Here is a 20,295-nt window from a genome sequence, read left to right as displayed (position 1 = left end):
CTTTGAGTTAAACTCAACAACTATAGACCAAGCTATAGTAGCACCAAGTGTGTCACTGTTTCTCTTCTAAATAGGTGCAAAGCTCCAACTTCATACCAAAAATAACACTCAAAATTGAGTAAGGTTTGAGTTCACTTAACCTACCAATAATTATCGAATTTACATCAAAACTGCGTATCAAACAATCGTAAGACTCATTTCCGAGGTAATCAGAGTGTTGCGAGCTACATACAGACTAAAGCACATACAGTACGTACATAACGTACAGCGCGTACAGTGCGTACATAACGTACAGCACGTACAGTACGTACAGCACCTACAGTACGTACAGCACGTACAATACCTACAGTACGTACAATAGGTACAGTACGACAGCACGTACAATACGAACAGCACGTACAGTACGTCAATAGGTACAGTACATACAGTACGTACAATAGGTACAGTACGAACAGTACGTATAGTACGTACACGAAACATGGACACGCACAAACCGACGGTATTATACGTGAAAACGTGTAGATAGGTCACCGACACAAGTAATAAATAGTACATAGGCAAAGTATCTAGGTACGGTTGTTACAAATTATTACTTGTTGAAATGTTTTTGAAGATTGAATGATACTCTATTCACTGAAAAGAGATGGTAGTAATAGGATACATTTTTCCATAAACACATACGCACTTGCAACTGTCACGCATTTACTATTTACCCACCCATGATACAAACGCATGTACTATTTATATACTCATGACAAAGACGCATGTTCTAATTATGTACTCATGATGTATATACTACTACAGACTCATGTACTATTTATATACTCATGAGCTAATGTACCCAGCTCAGGACATGAACAAGCGGCGCAGCGTTTTTCCATAAACATGTTGTAGTACCTACTCATGATACAGACTCATGTACTATACAGCTACTCATGAGTTACACACGTGTACCCAGTTCAGGACATGAACAAGCAGCGCAGCGTTTTTCCATAAACATACGCACTTCGCACTCATGACACAAACTCATGTACTATACACCTACTCATGAGTTACACACGTGTACCCAATTCAGGACATAGAAGAGCAGGGCAGCGGCGGTGACCCCATCTGTGTGAGCACGCGGTCGAGCCACTGCAGTGGACCGTTTAGATGCAGCTCGATCCAACACGGGGTTGATGTCACTGTTTGTCGTCTGTTTGTGAGAAATATGTCATTAATAAGTTTGTGAGGATGAATGTGTATGTGTATGTTTGTAACTCTTTCGCAAATACTACTGAACCGATTACAATAAAATTTAGCACACATATAGAGGGTGGGAAAGCTAGTGGTATAAATTCAAACTCAAATTCATTTATATGGCACCAAAAACAAAGAGAAAACAAAAACATAATTACAAAAAAAAGTAAAATACATATTCAAAATTGTGGTGATGCCAAAAAGGTCCTCACGTCAGCAAAAATTAGAAAAATATTTCTATATATTGAATTTTATGTATGTACTATTTACCCACTCATGTCTCATGTGTGTACTACTTAACCACTCATGTGTACTGTGTATATACTATTTACCCATTCACGCATCATGTATGTACTATTTACCCACTCATGCATCATCTATGTACTATTTACCCACTCATGTTTCGTGCATGTACTATATGCCCACTCATGTCTCATGTATGTACTATATACCCACTCATGTACTATATATCTCCTCACCTGTACTCCGCGCCCCATCCCTTCACGAAGCTCATGCGTATTGTACACGCTGCTTTGTCTATTTACAACCTCATGTGTACTATTTACCCACTCATGTTTCGTGCATGTACTATATACCCACTCATGTCTCATGTATGTACTACTTACCCACTAATGTGTACTATACCCACTCATGTCTCATGTATGTACTATATACCCACTCATGTACTATATATCTCCTCACCTGTACTCCGCGCCCCATCCCTTCACGAAGCTCATGCGTATTGTGCACATGCGAGTCAATTGGAACACAGCTTCGAAGCCCTGAGACACCGACTGGCTTAGTAGTGCGGCGAACTCTTGGTTGTTGAATATTTTTAGGTTGCAACCTGAAAAAAATACTTTAAAATAGTAAAAAAAAATACAAAAAAAACATGCTTTCTTTTTGGGGTATTTTGTAGCTATCTGCTCGTGAAAAACTAGTTAACTCCTTTTACAGTAGGACACACTATAATTATACATAGTCATTTTTTGTGTGTATTTTCTACCTTTTGTTGTCAATTTTCACTTAGCTGCTAAATAAAAGTTTGTTTTTTCAGTTTCAGTGTACGACTGGTCGCATATGAATACACAGAAAAAATAATAAAAATTAAAAAACCAACAAACCTGGCGGTATTTTACAAACGGTCGCCGGATGCCATCCGTAGCGTTGATTGCAATTTGGACTCTGTACGAATATTGAGGAATCACTGAGGCATTCTGCGAACACTTCCCCTGTAATAATGAATAAATCAAATTTAAAACTACCCGAAAAAACTTAAAATAGGTTAATAATAATCGTGTACACAAGACTACTAAAATTGTTAAAATATAAGGTTTTTGTAGCTAACCTAAAAAACGTCAAGAACAAAAATTTAAACTTTTCTTTTCTACCTTCATCCAAACGAAAATAATAAAAATTCGATCCAGTTGGTTTTTGAAGTGAAACTTCTTTTTTTGATTAAGACACTCAATGAAGTGAGACTTCTTTATCGGGGTTGGAAAAAATCTAGTGTAACATTTTTTCGTTACGCGGAACATTTTTCCGTTACGCGCCATCTTTTTATCGTCCCTACCACGCGTGATTCGACCTATTTCTGTAAAGTTGTTTCAAAAATTATTTTTTTGAAAAATAAGATCATAAAGAAGTTTCACTTCTTACGTGTGTAGGTACACTAGTACACGCACACATTTTTTTTGGTATGATTCACTGCTTATTCTTTGTACATTTTTAGACATGAGATAAAAATCAGTTTATGAGATGGGATTTTAACCCGCGTCTTCCGTCTTACGGATGAATAAGCCGTGGGTTCGAATCCCACCTCTTCACTTCACTACATAGTATAAAACAAAGTCACTTTCTCTGTCCCTATGTCCCTTTGTATGCTTAAATCTTTCAAACTACGCAACGGATTTTGATGCGGTTTTTTTTAATAGATAGAGTGATTCAAGAGGAAGGTTTTAGTATATAATTTATTAGGTTTAAGTCAAAGCGGGCGGTAAGTTAGTAATTATATATTTTTAACTTGGTCAAAACTTTCCAAAACATTTTAATTACGCAACCAAAACATTATTTATTTCTAAATAACAAAAAAAGCATCGGTCCATACACTCACCACCTATATAGTAAAGGCGCACGCCTTTACCAATGTGTCTGCGTGTTTGTTCGACCACTTCGTTGCGATTCACGTTAGACAGGAGACCGAGGCAGAAACTGTGAAAAAACAGTTATTTATTAATTTTAAACATTAGAAGGAAAGAAAAAATATTTAAAAGCACATTAATATTATACATTAGTATTAAATATTCATAATTTATTTAGAAACCATAGCAAAAGATAACACTAGAATAATTTTCTCGTTGAACAATATTCTTAAAAAATGTAATACGGGACATATTACAAAAACATTTTCCGATGGTCATTTTTATTGCACGCCTCATAAGCGAAGCGTTGAGGTGGGTACTACTGTCACTTCGCGCAAAACATCTGATTTTTCAAACTTAAAATGTCTTTATGTATCATACATTGCACTTGTAAGATAATACATACACACACATATTAAGAAAAAACACTATTTTTAACATTCATGATATTTTTGATGTCATTTTTGTTATTTAAAGTAGTTAAAAAACAGTTTAAAAAAGTTCTGTCTTGGACGTCCGTGTGTCTGTATGTGCGGATCCTTTTTCTTGTTAACACGATAGCGACCGAAATACTTTACTAATCGAGTCTTTTTTTTTCTCTTACGCTTGAGTATGCTCAGGAATAGAACCCTTTCATTTTTCAGGGTCTGATTCGATGTGGTTTAATTGTTATTAAATAAACAAAAATAATAATTAATAAATATTTATTAAAAAAAATTATGAGGCGTGCACTTTTGGATTTTCCAAACTATTTAATATTATTTTCTTTTTAGTCTTCATTTAAACAAATATGTATTTCAAAATCAAAATTATTTATCAATTATTGGTCTCCGTTAGCAACCGTCTCCCACACCATTCGTCTCCCTCACCAGGCGTCTCCCACACCATTCGTCTCCCTCACCAGGCGTCTCCCACACCATTCGTCTCCCTCACCAGGCGTCTCCCACACCATTCGTCTCCCTCACCAGGCGTCTCCCTCCCCAGACGTCTCCCCACCCGTCTACTCACCGCTCGCTATTACTCGGATCAGTGAACCCGTCCACTGTGATAGACGGCTGAGACGCGTGGAAAGTCTCCCCTACACGTGTGTTTAGCTCATAGTAACTATCTGAGCACATATACAACATAACCAGACCAACCATCTTCACCAGACGTCTCCCTCACCATTCGTCTCCCTCACCAGGTGTCTCCCACACCAGGCGTCTCCCTCACCAGACGTCTCCCTGACCAGGCGTCTCCCTCACCAGACGTCTCCCTCACCATTCGTCTCGCTTCCCACCCGTCTCCCTTCCCACCCGTCTACTCACCGCTCGCTATTACTCGGATCAGTGAACCCGTCCACAGTGATAGACGGCTGAGACGCGTGGAAAGTCTCCCCTACACGTGTGTTCAGCTCGTAGTAACTGATGCTGCACCAGAACGCTGGCTCGTGGTACAGTACGGGAGCGGTTTCGGCGCCGAGGGAGCTCGGGCTCAGACGGGTTAGGTCTGCAGAACGTAAAAATAGGGTTTAAGGTTAGATAGAGGGAAACAAAAAAAATCTCGTGTTGTATTCAGCACGAGATTCTTTTTTGTATCAATAGATACAATTAAACCAATTCAACCGTACCGTAAATGATAAAGGTTAAGTATAAGTTAGTGTCATGTGTTAGTAGATCTGGTAAATAAAAAAGGTTCAAAGTAATTATAGTGTGGATAAAATAACGAGTAATCATATGATAAGTATGGTGCATTCTGCCATGGATAAGATACCAAAGTTTCTCTTATTTTGATAAACCAAGTAATTATAATTAACTATTATTTGAGCTTTACTGTAGCAAGTATATTTTGAGTAGTTATTTTTTTGGCAAACATCATCATAGCATTTTGTCTTTTACAAAAATAACAACAAATAAACAATAAAATTGTCAACAAACTCACTCATGTTGTCGTTGTGGTCCATCGGATCGCCGTCCTCGCTCATGTAGCCCGGCGGCGGCGTCTCCACTGTCGACGAACTCCTGGAATTTTATAATAAATAAATAAATAAGTATTTCAGGACAATTTTCGCACACGGCACGATCTGATCCCATACTAAGCTTTCGCTTGTGTTATGGAAACCAGATGGCTGATAAACATACATATATAATTTTAAATAAATACTTATATAGATAATTAACACCCAGACACAGAGCAAACATCTATGTTCATCACACAAATATTTGCCCCGGGTGGGAATCGAACCCACGACCTCTGGCTTGGAAGGCAGGGCCACTACCAACCAAGCCAACCGGTCAGTCGAGTGTTCAGTGTAGTGTTTCATTACCAGCAACTATTGCACTGTACGGACAGACAGACAGACAGACACACAAACTCACAGGTGCACAGTGGTGTTGCCGGGCACCTGCTGCGCGAGCGTCGCCTCGAGGTACAGCGCGCTGTGGGCGCTCACCACGCCGCTCTGCATCACGCTGCTGTACGGACAAACATACAAACAGATTAACCCATTGAGCCCCAAGGGGCCCGATCGGTCCCAGACACAATAGATTTTCTATTGTGTCTGTGGTTCCGGGGCCTGATAAATTAATGTTAATTTTTCAAAAATGAGTTATGAACAACCACTTAACACAGACAGGCATCATTTAGTTTTATATTTAACTAGCTTTCCACCCGCGGCTTCGCCCGCGCAGTCAAAGAAAAACCCGTGTAGTTCCCGTTCCCGTGGGATTTCCGGGATAAAACCTATCCTCTTTCCCGGGGTAAAAAGTAGCCTATGTCCTTTCTCGGGTATCAAAATATCTCTATACCAAACATGCAAATTGTTGCATAGTTAAGGCGTGATTGAGTAACAGTCAGACAGACAGAGATACTATATACGACGATTATAATATTAGTATGGATTTTTTTTTTTTTTTTTTTTTTATTATATCTGCGATCAGTCGCTAGACTATAAGCGGATATGTTGAAGGCGCATATGGCAGGAAGGATGCTGCTCCCATTGGAGTCCACCCTTTATTTTATCGGGCTTGGTAGCCGGCAGTGTTGACTAGTCAAAAATGTCTCGTCGCTTTTTGAGTCGACGCACGTTTTCAGGTTCAAGCAGTTTTGTAGCAAGTGGGTTTGGATGCTTTCCCAATCGCACTTTGTATGAAAAATGTTGCGTACATATTTCCTCTTTGATGGTTGGTATATTCAATAGAGTGTGGACCTCTTCTGTTCTGATGAACCAGGGAGCACCTGATAATTGCTTGAGAATATAGTTTTGAACTCGTTGCATTATCATTATATTAGAGTTACAGCTTGCACCCCAAAGTTGCAGTCCGTATGTCCATATTGGTTTAAGAACTGTTTTATAAATGAGGAGTTTGTTGTTCATGGACAATTTTGAGTTTCGACCTAGAAGCCAGTGGAGTCCTCTGTATTTTAAATTTATTTCGTCCCTTTTTTTTTTAATGTGTTCTTTCCAGGTAAGCCGACGATCTAGATGCATGCCCAAGTACTTGACAGTATCACAGTGGGGAAGTTGAGTACCGTTTAGTGTTACAGGAGCACAGTTATCTTTGCGAAGAGTAAAGGTCACGTGTACTGATTTAGTGACACTGGCAGTAATTTTCCATTTTTTCATCCAGGATTCTATTTCATTCAGTGCCTTTTGTAGATTTTGGGATGCTTGCATCGGACATTTGTGTGATGCAAGTAACGCTGTATCGTCTGCAAACGTCGCAACTACTACATCTGAGTTTCTTGGAATATCGGATGTGTATAGGGTGTACAAAACTGGTCCGAGTACTGATCCCTGTGGTACTCCAGCAAGGATATTGTAGAAGCCTGATGTACATTCGTTTTCTGTTACTTGAAATATTCTATTGGATATATAAGATGCCAAAACTCCATAGAAGGTATGTGGTAATAAATTTTTGATTTTGTACAATAGACCTTTATGCCAAACTTTGTCAAAAGCCTGCTGTATGTCAAGAAATGCAGATGAACAATATTCTTTCTTTTCAAAGGACTTTCTTATGCTTCTACAAACTCTGTGGACCTGTTCCAATGTGGCATGTTCACTACGGAATCCAAATTGATGGTCAGGGATAATTGATTTTTGTTTAAGGATGTCATTAAGTCTATGGAGCAGAGATTTCTCGAATAATTTAGATGTAGTTGGCAGAAGACTGATCGGTCGGTATGAGGTTAATTCATGAGCAGGCTTTCCAGGTTTAAGTATCATTATGACCTGCGAGACTTTCCATAAATCAGGAAAGTGCCCTATTCGCAGTATAGCATTAAATAATGAGGTAAGAAATACTATTCCCTTTCGTGGCAATTCCTTCAGGACCTTTCCATCAATGAGGTCAAACCCTGGTGCTTTGTTACCGTCCATGATTGTAATGTTCCTACGGATTTCTTTAGGAGTTACTAGTTTTAGAGGAAGATCGAGTTGGTAGTCCTGCATGAGAACTGAATCAATATACGTTTCATCATCGTCATATTCTGTTCGGTTTGACTGGAAAACTTGACTAAGATGATTTGCGAAAGCTGTAGCTTTGTCTTGCGGGGATTTAGCCCAGTTCCCGCCTTGAGTTCGAATTGGTGGTTTGTGATGAAGTGGCCGGTCAAAGTTTTTGCATGCCTTCCAAAGTGAGTAATTTGTGGCTTTGGTGTTTGTTAGATTTTCCAGATAAGCTTGCATCGATGCATCATTGGCTTCGGATAAAAGAGCTTTCAGGTCCTTGGCGGCTTTATTCAGTTTCTTTTTATCGTTTGGGTGTCTACTTGTATGCCATACTCGCCTCAGTCTCCTTTTTTCCAATATTTTTGTTTTTATGGATTCTGAGATAAGCTTGTCCTGAGGTAGGCGGTTCGGTAAGTTGGGGGTACATGTCCAGCAGCATTCCTGTATTGTTGTGGTAAAAATTCTTGTAGCTTCATCTATATCTGTCTCAGTCTTCAGGGGTATTTTCAGATCAAGCCTATCGTTAACCAGTTTGTGGAACCTTTTCCAATTAGTGCGTGTATTATAAAGTTTTATACTTTTTGAAACTTTAATAGCATTTATGCCAATGGTTAGTATAACTGGGACATGATTCGAGTCAACGTCCAGGCATGTTTGTATGTGATGGAATAGGCTTGATAAACCCTTCATTATAAAAAAGTCAATAACATCAGGCAATCTTTTCGAATCACTTGGCCAGTTGGTAGGATCTGATGTAGAGATTAGTATGGATTAAAAAGGCAAAAATAACTTTTTAATTGTAAAAATGTTTTTATCGAAAAATTAATGCGAAAAAAAATGGTAAGTATACCTAAATATAATAAGAGAGAGCAACACAATTATGAGTTCGGTAAAAATTAATTAAATTAAATTAAATAAAAAAGTAACAGTAATTTAGCCAATAACATCAAAATACAACCGATAGAAGCGGAGAAGTATGAAATGAACATCATTATACATTTTTTTCCTCAATTTAATGCGATTCATACCGCATTCTACTTTGTAAACCTATTAAACAAATTTTAAATCCACTTGCAGACACAAAAAAAGTTCCTTAATACATATCTGTTCATCCGTTTAAGATTTCAGTGACAAACATACACACAAAATAAATTATGAATATATAAAAGAAACTCACTTATCCGTGTGCTCGTGGTGCGGCTGGTGGTAGTCGTACGGGGGCGGAGCTCTGCTCTCGCTCTCCGGGCAACGAGGCACAAGGATTGGAGGCAACGCTGCAAAGTTTCAATTGTTGTATGTGTTATTTTTTGTGAATAAATGTTTGTGTATGTCATGTCTATAATTTTTGACGTGTATAATTCGATAGAGCCGGCTGCACGCACGAAAAAAACATGACTCATGCGGCGTTACCTCGCTCTGAGGCGTTCCATGTAAGGCTTGAAGTGCAAGCGAGAGCGCGGAACGAGCGACAAAGAAGAACAATCGGACGTTGTCACGTTCAACTATCGTCAGTAAACCGACTTTACAGACAACCAATTTTTTTTTTAGTTAAATGAAGAAGTAATAGTGACCTGCGTAAATATTTTGACATTCATCACTCACTGATAGATAATATAGAAATATGCGATCTGTCAATTACCACTCTTGTATTACAGTATAATATGTAATTATAACTTACGAGCACGCTAATTATAATAGAATGCACCTGGAAGCTGTGAATTATGGCAGAAAATGCAATTAGTGTCAAGATGATGAAAATGAAAAATGATTCAAGATATTTGAAAAAAAGAATCAATTCAAATAGAGCAAGATCCCATGGCCGCCAGACGTCATCTATTTTCAGACGGATGAAATGTAAACGATTGAGTAGTGTTAGTATGTACTAATATCATATGCCTACCTGCTAGCTTGGTCAACCGCCAATTTCTAAATATCAGGTCATCAAGGACAGATTCACAAAAACTTTACTTACTTCATGTATTTTCTCGTGGCAGATTGTATATGTTTTAGAATATATTATGGTTAAAAGTAAGATGTCAGACACTTCCCGTGTGTCATATTGCATATTATCGAAATAACATGACATGAGTCCTCGTAAAAAGTAATATCTTACTACTTATTTTATGCTATTATTTTTTAATAATTATACTTATGTTTTAAGTAGGTAATTTCATTTAAAATTGCTATTTTTCACTTACCAGGCGAATCGATTTTATTATAATGATAAGGGTTGATGCACACTTCGTCCTTCTTCAACTGGTATGCAAATTCACAGTGATCAACTGGCTTTAATTCATGCTGACTCTGCAATATTAAACAATAGTTTTTTTAATGACACAAATTATTTGTATTATGCAAATTGGTATGCATATTAGTGTTTTATTTTTATATTTAAATAAATAATTCCATGAATTCTATGACATAACATCTTGTAGAAAATCAATAAATTCAAATTTCAAATTCAAATTCAAAAATTTAATTATTTTTCACAATTTTCACATAAATTGTATATATCCCTGGTTAACCCACTAGGAAAACCTGTGCGGGATGAACCAGCGAAAATAACATAAAATGTAGATAATTTTTTATTTTAAAATGCTCACTTCATCTAACAATCCCTTCCTTTAAAAAAGAAACAATTTCATAAAGATCATGTTGCAGATAAACCACAATGGTACAATACAACAGAGAAACTACTTTTAATTCAAAACTTTTACCTCGTCATAGAAATCTTATTAAAACGTGTTGCACATAAAACTGACCTGTAGCTGCGGCCAGCGCCACAGCCTGCAGTAAACTACATGCGGCAGACCCTTCCTGTACTGTCCATTCAATATATTATCATTGGGCTTCACTCTGAAACAAAAATAAATATATATCTATACTAATATTGTAAATCTGAAGAGTTTGTTCGTTTGAACGCGCTAATCTGAGGAACTACTGGTCCGATTTGAAAAATTCTTTCAGTGTTAGATAGCCCATTCATTGATTAAGACTATAGGCTATATATCATCTTGCTAAGATCAACAGGAGCGGAGCAACGCGGGTAAAACCGTGGAGCACAGCTAGTAAACAGATATTACTTAACCACTACATTGATAAAGAGGATAGACACCTTTCATCATAAAAATAAACTCAAATTTAAACATGTATTTATTCAATTTGACATCTTCTAGAAGTATTTTTGTCACAACCATAGATATCTGTTTACCACCAACTGAGCCTACAGACCTTGGTAAAAGCTCAAACTCAAACCTTCATTCAGCTAGAATCCCTATAGACATTCAAATTATTATAAACAAAACTAAAAGTCATTTTTAAAGAAGAGCGCTCAAGAAACTGTATTGCCTCTTTTGAAAAAATATCAATTTTATTTTAATTTAAATTAATGAAGCATACTAATAATACATAAGGACTTTCACCAACAATATATTGAAAATTTAGATATGAATGTTTGTGCAGACTATGAGAAGTCTTATAATATTAGAACCTATATAAAATTTAAAACATAATGCATTGTTTTTAAATCATATTGGAAGTTGGAACAGCAAAAAAATAATCAAAATTATGTAATAAAAAGTACACTTAACATTTTTATTTTTTATTTAATTAATGAAATAAAAACATATTATTATAAATTTTACGAGTTATAAGTACTTTTTACCCGAGTAGTTGTTTATGTATTAATCAAGGACTAACTAAAAACGACGCATCAAGGTAATATTTACGGTAAATTTTATCATTTAACCTGCTAAATAAAAAGCTAATCTAAAATCTCACGTGCGTAATAACAAAATAATAATACCTGTGACCTTAGTCTATTCAATATCTGTTAAAAATATTGATTACTGAAAGTAGTTTCAACAAAGAGTTCATTGACAAATAAGATTCCAATAAGAATTACTTACGATTTTTATTTTAAAAATACTATCACAAATACACACTAACACTTTTCTAACACAAAAACAAATCAATTTTCACATAAAACGCACATAGACACGCACGTATTTAGAAATATCGCAAATATTATACACCGGATAAAGTATAGAACCTTTTCGAATTGAGAATTATTTCCTGTTCTAATAAAAATAGCGGTTAAAAAAACGCAGAGGTCCAAAACCCGTCGGCCATATTGACAAAGCTTCAATTGTTTTGACGGCGATTTGACCTTCCTTTTGGATTTTGCGTCCTGTCTGCGGTTATGTAACTAAAGTGCGATGGTCGTTGTCCCGAGCGAGGTCAATGAGCTCGGGGGATTTCAATTTTGGTCGGGTTATAGTCGTTCATTTAGGTGTGGAGTTTTTCCTAGAATAGTCGGTAGTAGAGTCAGTACCTTATCCGCCATATTGAATTTTCCGGTTTTGGGCATAATGGACGAAAAATCGCAAGGTCAATGCCCTAGACGTATTAAAATATCGTATTTGACTCGGATCGATTTGAATTTCGCTAAATATAAATTTCAGTCTTTGTTAGAACAAAATTTGAAGATCCCCTTTGTACATAACAATCTAACCTTGTATTTGAGGTCATAATTTATGCTGACCTTGTGTAGGGTTGCCAAAAAATTTAGCAAATTACAACAATGTTAGGGATAAGATATGATAGATAAGAACAATCTACAATAAATATGCTGGCCTTGTGTTATATCTTTAAACAATGTGTTGGTATTTATTTTTACAACATAATTTCATATTTTATTGTTAAGGCTGTAAATTAAAATAAATTATTATAGCTGTCCATTTAAATAATATATTAGGTATAAGTTGCTAAATTCTTTCTAAATAATTAAGAGATGTCTAGTCTATTTATATTATTTTGCTATTATCATGCAATATTAATTCTCTTATCTATAATTATGTCAAAATATTATCTTATATATAAAATTCTCGTGTCACAATGTTAGTCTGCATACTCCTCCGAAACGGGTGGACCGATTCTCATGAAATTTTCTGTGCATATCGGGTAAGTCTGAGAATCGGCCAACATCTATTTTTCATATGTACCACGGGCGAAGCCGGGGCGGACCGCTAGTTTAATCTAAAATTACTTTATCTATACTTTACGCTACCTACCAAAGAAAATACATTTTCATGGATTAAATAAATAGAAGTAGTTACTAACTATAAGATCAAATCATAGTCATATTAATACAATTTCTTGCTAGCTATTCTCTGTAGAAACTGCTTTGAAACTGTTGGTAGTTAGTAAATCCATGTTTTCATGATTCAACATCAATGTTTTAGTTTGAAAATACACATCGTTAAAATAAAAGACATGTGGCACTCGGGGACTGCCGCGGTAAAGCTATTGCATGCTATGCCTTCAAGCCACGCCTCCGAGTTTCGGTGTGGGGAGCGTGAGGTTTTTTCGTTACGGAATTTCTCGATTCGGTCCCCACGCTCAAGGCCCGCGATAGAAGCTATGCAATAGCTTAAAAAAGACCTACAAAAAATGTCTTAAAAAGAAAGATATTATCTAAATTGATGACTCGAACAGCAGTTGTCCTCACTGGAGGGCTCGCTCTACATGACAAACTAACAATACATCCGCTTATAGCCTTATTAATTCATAGATACTTTATGGGTGATGTTAAAATGACAATTTTTTTAATGTGTAATTTGCTACATATTATTTAATTTATGATTGTATAGGCGATGTGATATATTATATGAAGGTGCTAGTCATGCAATCAAATAACAGATTCAACCAGATAACGGCGACATATCTACAACTTCACTTCGCTGTAACTGTTTTCTATCTATCTCGGATCTTTTAAAGACATGGACTTTGTGCTTACAGAAATAATGCAATTTTTATATAATTAGTATACTAATAATTATAAATATACTAGCAAACCGGGCGAACTCCGTTTCGACACCTGACACACCTTTTCTTTGCTATAAACCCCACAGAGCCCGAGACCTTTCCAACGAATGCAAAACCGTGGAAATCGGTTCGTGCGTTCTGAAGTTATAGCGTCAGGAACGAAAACCCGACTTAATTTTATTATAAATATATAAAGCAATACTTCTGACTCCCCATATCTTTACACTGAACATGAAATCACATACAAAATAAGAAAATAATCGCAGATTATGTTTCCAATTTGATGACAATGCAGACACCTCCTGCGTGTTGTTACAGCTCTCTAGTCTCTAGAATTGTCTCACTACATAAAAATTATTTACCACCACTTTGGAACAAAGTTTAATAGTTGTTGTATTCAATTTTATAATGAAAGTTTATTTGAAGTTTTTTCTTACAAAGAATCTTATTAGATAATATTTGAAGAATGAACTTAGTACATAAAGGCAATCCTGGTTAAAAAATGTATCTTATTATTTACCAAAGTATATTAATTGGGTACTTAAAAAGGTACCATGTAAAAATAAATTTTGCGAATACATAACCTACATATTTATTTCAAAGATATTGTGAGGTAATAAGTGATAAATCATTAGACTATTAAGTCAACAACAAATTGATACATTGTATGTACAATTTAAATTGTAAACAATATAATTGATTGTTTATGTAATCAGAAATCATTCAAACCTATTTGATTTTTTTTAATCATTACTAACATTACATTAAAGACATCAATTATAAGGCAGATAATTTTAATCAATGACGAAATTGTGCGTAAAGATAGTTTTCGAAAATAATTTTGACTACCTACAACAGTAGTAAACAAAAAAAACAACTGATCGTATGTACCTTGGTATAGTAACGCATTTAGTGTGGCTGCTCTGATTCGATAGAGCTTTTTCTAGCTCCTCAATAGCTCCACTCTTTTTCAACTTCTTAACGAGACTCTTAACTGCCTTTTCTGACCATTTGTCCTCCGCGGCTGACGATCCCTCAGGACCTTTTTTCCAGCCCAAAAGTCTTTTCACAACGGGCGGGGTAAGCGGAAACATTCCGCGTTATTCCCTTTTCAACACATGCACTGAAATCACTTGCACGAAAAAATTCGCAACCGAACAACAATAAGATTTACGAATCCGTATTTAGATTAAGATTCGGCCATTATTGGGAATTGGGAAATGAAATATGAATTAATGAATGACTTATGACACTTCATTGTCAATCAACATTGAACATATTCACGATGTTTGTCTCTTTCTCGCGCTTTTGATTTGTATTTATTTTAATTATTTTATTTAATTATCCTGTACGATAGCGTATTAGGTATATGTATTTAATATTGTTATTTCAATAATTCTTATTAAAAGTAATAAATACGTTCAAAACAAATAATAAAGATACAGATTTTTACGATATGACATAAAAGATAACTATTTGTTTTTATTTTTTTATCAATCGAAGTTCACACCCACGCTGATAACAATTTGACAGTTTTATGTGTTGCCATCAAACATTTATAAAATTCCCTAATTATATATGGTTCTTCCGGTGTATAATTAAAAATATCATGCGGCGCGGCATGCCTACTCAGTATCTTGGCTCTCGGGGTTATACGACGTACAAAGTGAGTTTCATATTTTGAAGCATTAAAAACAATACTGAAAAGTGAAATTCAAGAATTTTAATTAAATTAAATTTTTTAATAGAACAACGATGGTGTTTAAATTTGCCATAATTCGGGTAAATGCTGGCAAAATTTTTCAAGTTACATATTATATGGATTGTAAGCATTTATTAATATTCAATAATTGAATTAATACCATCCAGAAGTAAATAAGAAATTTTATTTAACGTAATAGAGTGATTAATATTAATAAATAATAATTATATAATTTGAGGTTATTGAATCATAACCAAGAGCAGAGATAGTAGAGTTTGTCTGTTGTCATTATCAATTCCAATTTTGACATAGACTCAACATAGACTGTGCTTTGCGGAAAAAGGCGCGATGATTTTGTTTTCAAAAATGTGAAACATGAAAATCAAATTATTCATTTGTTTTCCTTGTGTTGAATGCCAGTTGCATGCAAAACGACATTTTTTCCGGAAAATATCTAGCTGGTTAGTGAATTTATTATTCTTCTTATTTTATAAACTTCTTACATTTTGCGTAGGTATTTGATGCGAATCATCTTGCTAATGTCCATTTAATAATTTGTGTTTACTGGCCACTTACAACGAATTGTTTTTTCCTAATCCAACAAATAAATACTAGGCTGGAAAGTTTCCACATGTTTTTTACCTGAATAAGTTTTAGAACAAATACTTTGCAAACAATATGTAATGCCCGTTTCTAATTTCTCAACATATACCTATAATATATTTACTTTCTCAATTTATTTTTTACAAAATATTCCAATTATATTGGTATTTTGACCTGTTTAGCATGTGTGTTATTCAAATGATGATTTATGTAATGATCATGTATAATTGTATAGGTTTATAGTAATGTATCATGCTTTGTAGTCTACATAAACAATACACAGGAACCTTGTTATAATTCAGAGCATCTACAGAATATACTGTTGTGGAATAATAATTTAGAAAATCAATATAATTTTGTTACTTCTGTTAATGAAGTAGAACTTGAACATGCTCCGAAATAGATTTACCTGGTTTTATACATCTAAATTCTTATGTATCAACATAGATATTTGTGTGTTAATTGAAAATAAAAGCATTCCCAAGTTTGCACTAATATTATGAAAGGAAAAGATTTGTGTATAAGAAATAAACTCAAAACCAATATTAATTTTAAATATTCAAGTACCAATAGAATGCTTACTGAGCGCTTAACTGTATTGATTTTCAAAAATTCTTGTAGTATTAGAATGTTCAGTCTTAAATTGCCAATAAATAATCTTTTTCTACTATGAGTACCTTGAATAAATATTAATTATAATTCTCTCCATAAAAAATGTTAAACAATTGCCAATTGGCCGATCCATTCTCTAGTTTTACACTTTTAAACACATTTAATGATTAATTTTTATTGTAAGGACAAGTTTTTACATTTAATTCTTAATCATCTGATTTATATTTTCAGATATTCAATATGGCGGATCCCCCTCCCTTAGTGCTATGCATGGATAATATAAATGGGGACGAAGTAGCTCTAAAAATCGAGCCGCATGATGATTTTCGACTGTTCTTGGATAAGGCTAAGTAAGTTATATTATATATTGTTTATACAATCTTTACTTTACCAAAGGTAGGTTTTTAGGTGAAATATGGAATATAATCTACTATGTTCACTATCACAGATCAATATTAAAAAGTATTAATATGTTTTTTCTTTCTTTTTACTGTAAATTTAAGTTGTGAGATAAAAGTAAACATATATTAGTAATGTAAAGTTTTTGAATTTACCGCCGTATTATAGGATATGTCCTATAAAACGGCATACTGGGTACTAGGAAATTGGGAATCTACCCTCATCTTTACTGTAAAGTAATTGGAGCAGGAGCCTGATCATTCATCATAAAAATTTCGTAAAAACTACCATAAAAACGTCACAATTTATTTCAGGTCAATGTTAGGCTTTGAGATCGACGTAAACTCCATAACTGGTAACCAACCTGTGTCCTTAGACGATAATATCTACCAATTCCTTTTAAACGCTGAACAGAATATAGCCAATTCTGGCTTACGACAAACATATGATACGTTAGATTCAAATACAAATGACGACTTAGTTTATGTTCTTGATGATGGAACGCAAATTAAGGCTTCCTTAATCCATTTTGACAATGAAGATCCTCTAATCGATCTAACGTTAGAAAAAATACCTTTTGTCAAATATAATGACGATCCTGACGAACTTAATGATATTAATAATGATAATAAGTATAAGGATGTGAATATTGAGAGTCCTGTGTCCAGATGGTCTAGTAATGCATCTAGTCCTAAAAGTTTCGTAAACAGCCTACCATTTAAACTAGTATGTAACAACACATCCAATTTCGAAGCTCAGTTCACAAAATATCTAGAATCCGGTGCAAAAACGTACACTATGTTACACCCAGTCAATAGAAACGTATCTCCCACAAGCATTATTAAAGACAATTTTAAAAACTATGACGAAAATTGTCCAAAGAACGATATATTTACGCGAGAAGATATATTGAATATGTTTAAAGATTCTCCAGTTAACTCTCTACCGTACGATAAAAGTATAAATTATGATAAACGAAAGCATGTACGTAAAACTGATCCAACGAGAATTGTTCACAAGAATTGGTATAAAAGTAACTTAGATTCTGGACAAAACCAGGACTGCTGTATTTGCGGAAGAATCGTTGAGAACAATTTAGAAAAAATGTATTTATTCGATAACGAAGACCAAAGAATACATAGATGTTCGCCACAGAAAAGAATGTCAATGCAGTTGAAAATTATTTGCGAACAATGCTTGGCCGATAATTTTAAACTGTGCCTTGTGAAAAGTCCTAACGAAGCTTTAAACAGTGACGAATATTTGGTCATAAAGAACAACCAGCAATACATATTTCAAAATGTAACGGATATAGATTTGAAACGGCGTTGCTTCGACCATTCCAAAGACAAAATAGAGACCACAGACTCACTTCCCGCGCAAGAGAGTTCAAGTGACGTAGAGATTATAGAACCGGATATGGAAATAGATAAGGTCATAGACAATTTGGAGGAAGCTGATGAAGATGTGAAGGAGTTTTTAGGGAAATATCAGAATGATAGAATTTCTGAATTAAAATGCAGGTTTGTAGTTCAATCTAAAATATATAAAATTCTCGTGTCGCGTTTGTAGTTTAACTCCTCCGAAACTGCTTGATCGATTGATCGATATTGAGTAAGGCAAAACAACATTAATTGCCGAAACATCTAGCCATAATAATAATATTATATTAACTGTTTTCTGAAGTGAAACTTCTTTGAGCGCGTTGAGAGTAAAATTTCAAGGTCGACGATTTTGGTATCTTTGAATCTTGCCAAAGAAGTTTCACTTCCGACACGTGTGCTCGGCACACACGCTCTTTTCTAAAGGTATATTATGTTATATTTATGATCAAATCTTATATATAGAGTTGTAAGAATAAATCACATTTTAAAACCGTCAAAATAACTATATTTAAATAGGTTTTGCGATAGAATATTTGCGATACTTCAAGAAGTCATTGATCACTGCGAGGAACATAAGCACGATTTGTCCGAAGGGATTGTATACCCTTGTCCTTTGTGTGATTATGGTATGAATCTAAAAATTAACGGTTATTATCTATAATCAAGTGTATTTTATTTTAGTTATTAATTATTTATGTAGTCCGATAACGAATTATAGCTACATTAAAAAAATGAGGGTAGTTGGATTTATTGTAAATTGTTTATAAACAAATGTGTTTCAAAGTAGTATAGTCTTAAGTAGTGTTGCCGAACTATCGATAGTTTGACTATCGATAGTTGACCTTGAAAATAAGTCAGAATATCGATAGCACTATCGATAGTATCGATATTATCGATACTATCGATACTATCGATAGCGTTAATCATGGAATACTATTGATGAACTGCAATAGTATCGATAAAATCGATAGTATTGATTGCCAATAGTTGCTATACTATCGATACTGTCGATAGTATCGATACTATTGCTACTGAATATTGCAACTACAATCGATACTATCGATAGTACTGATACTATCGATAGTTTTGAGCTATCGATAGTAGTAAATTGTGCAATAGTATTGTTCACGATTTCTTGGTATAATGGGTCAGTCAATGGGCTTATTGGATTACGAATTAACGAACTAAAAAAAATGGATTGTACAAAGCGCCAATAGATAACTTGAAAAGTATTATAACCAAACATCTAGTTCTCTGTCATCCACTATAATATTATTGATAAAGCAATACTATCGAGAAAAAGGTCACTATCGATGGGACGATATTATCGATAGTATCGACACTATCGATAGTATCGATATTTCGTTCGATATTGAGCTTCGATAGTATCGACACTATCGATAGTATCGATAGTTCGTTCGATATTGAGCTTCGATAGTATCGATACTATCGATGGTATTGCTATGTGTCGATAGTATTTACGCTTATAGGACTATCGATACTATCGATAGTATCGACACTATCGATAGTATCGATAGTGCTATCGATACTATTGCTTTTCCCCAACTATCGATAGTTAATCGATAGACTATCGATAGTGGACTATCGAGCGGCAACACTAGTCTTAAGTAGTTAAAAATACATCACGGTTTGAGTCAATTAATTATTTGCACTGTAATTATTTGTAAGTTGTAGTAATTTCTTTTAGGGCCGATTTTTCAATGCTTGGATAAAACTTATCCGTCCAATAAAGTATTACACGATAATACCAATAAACACGATAATATTAAAATGTCACGTAAACTGTCAAATACGGGCAATTAGAATACGTTTTTAAAATGGTAGTTTTATACATTATTCGACGAATAAGTTTTAACCAAGGATTGAATAATCAGCCCTAAAAGAAATTACTACAACTTACAAATAATTACATTTATTTGAATTTTTGTTTACTAT

At 34.7% G+C, this 20,295-nt stretch overlaps 3 protein-coding genes across 3 annotated transcripts in view; 1 reads left to right on the top strand and 2 right to left on the bottom strand.

Moving 5' to 3' along the window:
* LOC149476193 (uncharacterized) overlaps window positions 1-20,295 on the bottom strand; it is a 177,295-nt gene that overhangs the window by 143,088 nt on the left and 13,912 nt on the right. The window lies entirely within an intron of this gene.
* On the bottom strand, window positions 614-15,141 carry Smox (Smad on X protein). The gene is made up of 11 exons (XM_089712268.1): window positions 14,530-15,141; window positions 10,575-10,668; window positions 10,011-10,116; window positions 8,990-9,086; window positions 5,738-5,833; window positions 5,301-5,380; window positions 4,688-4,868; window positions 3,353-3,450; window positions 2,364-2,471; window positions 1,942-2,086; window positions 614-1,195 (listed from the first exon to the last, which is right to left on the bottom strand). Exons 1-11 carry the CDS (start codon window positions 14,730-14,732, stop codon window positions 1,072-1,074), a joined length of 1,332 nt encoding a protein of 443 aa, XP_089568394.1. The 5' UTR covers window positions 14,733-15,141; the 3' UTR covers window positions 614-1,071.
* LOC149476192 (uncharacterized) overlaps window positions 15,665-20,295 on the top strand; it is a 33,755-nt gene continuing 29,124 nt past the window's right edge. Inside the window, exons 1-4 of the mRNA XM_089712016.1 lie at window positions 15,665-15,801; window positions 16,787-16,905; window positions 17,269-18,477; window positions 18,856-18,965. Coding sequence (XP_089568142.1) covers window positions 16,796-16,905; window positions 17,269-18,477; window positions 18,856-18,965 — 1,429 coding nt within the window. The 5' untranslated portion in view covers window positions 15,665-15,801; window positions 16,787-16,795. The remainder of the gene's footprint in view (window positions 15,802-16,786; window positions 16,906-17,268; window positions 18,478-18,855; window positions 18,966-20,295) is intronic.

This window comes from Colias philodice, chromosome 28 (assembly GCF_061535455.1).
Source record: "Colias philodice isolate Cphi_HAF_F1 chromosome 28, ilColPhil1 Martin Lab GWU primary, whole genome shotgun sequence".
NCBI lineage: Eukaryota > Metazoa > Arthropoda > Insecta > Lepidoptera > Pieridae > Colias > Colias philodice.
Note: the sequence above shows the minus strand (reverse complement) of the source record. Positions and strands in the feature narration are given on the sequence as shown.

What these genes read in the sequence shown, in the direction of transcription:
- Smox (XM_089712268.1), bottom strand. Translation starts at nt 14,732, where the DNA reads ATGTTTCCGCTTACCCCGCCCGTTGTGAAAAGACTTTTGGGCTGGAAA. An exon ending in AAATGCGTTACTATACCAAG is followed by an intron (nt 10,669 to 14,529) that starts GTACATACGATC and finishes TTTTTGTTTCAG; the next exon opens with AGTGAAGCCCAATGATAATA. An exon ending in GCGCCTTTACTATATAGGTG is followed by an intron (nt 2,472 to 3,352) that starts GTGAGTGTATGG and finishes TCATTATTACAG; the next exon opens with GGGAAGTGTTCGCAGAATGC.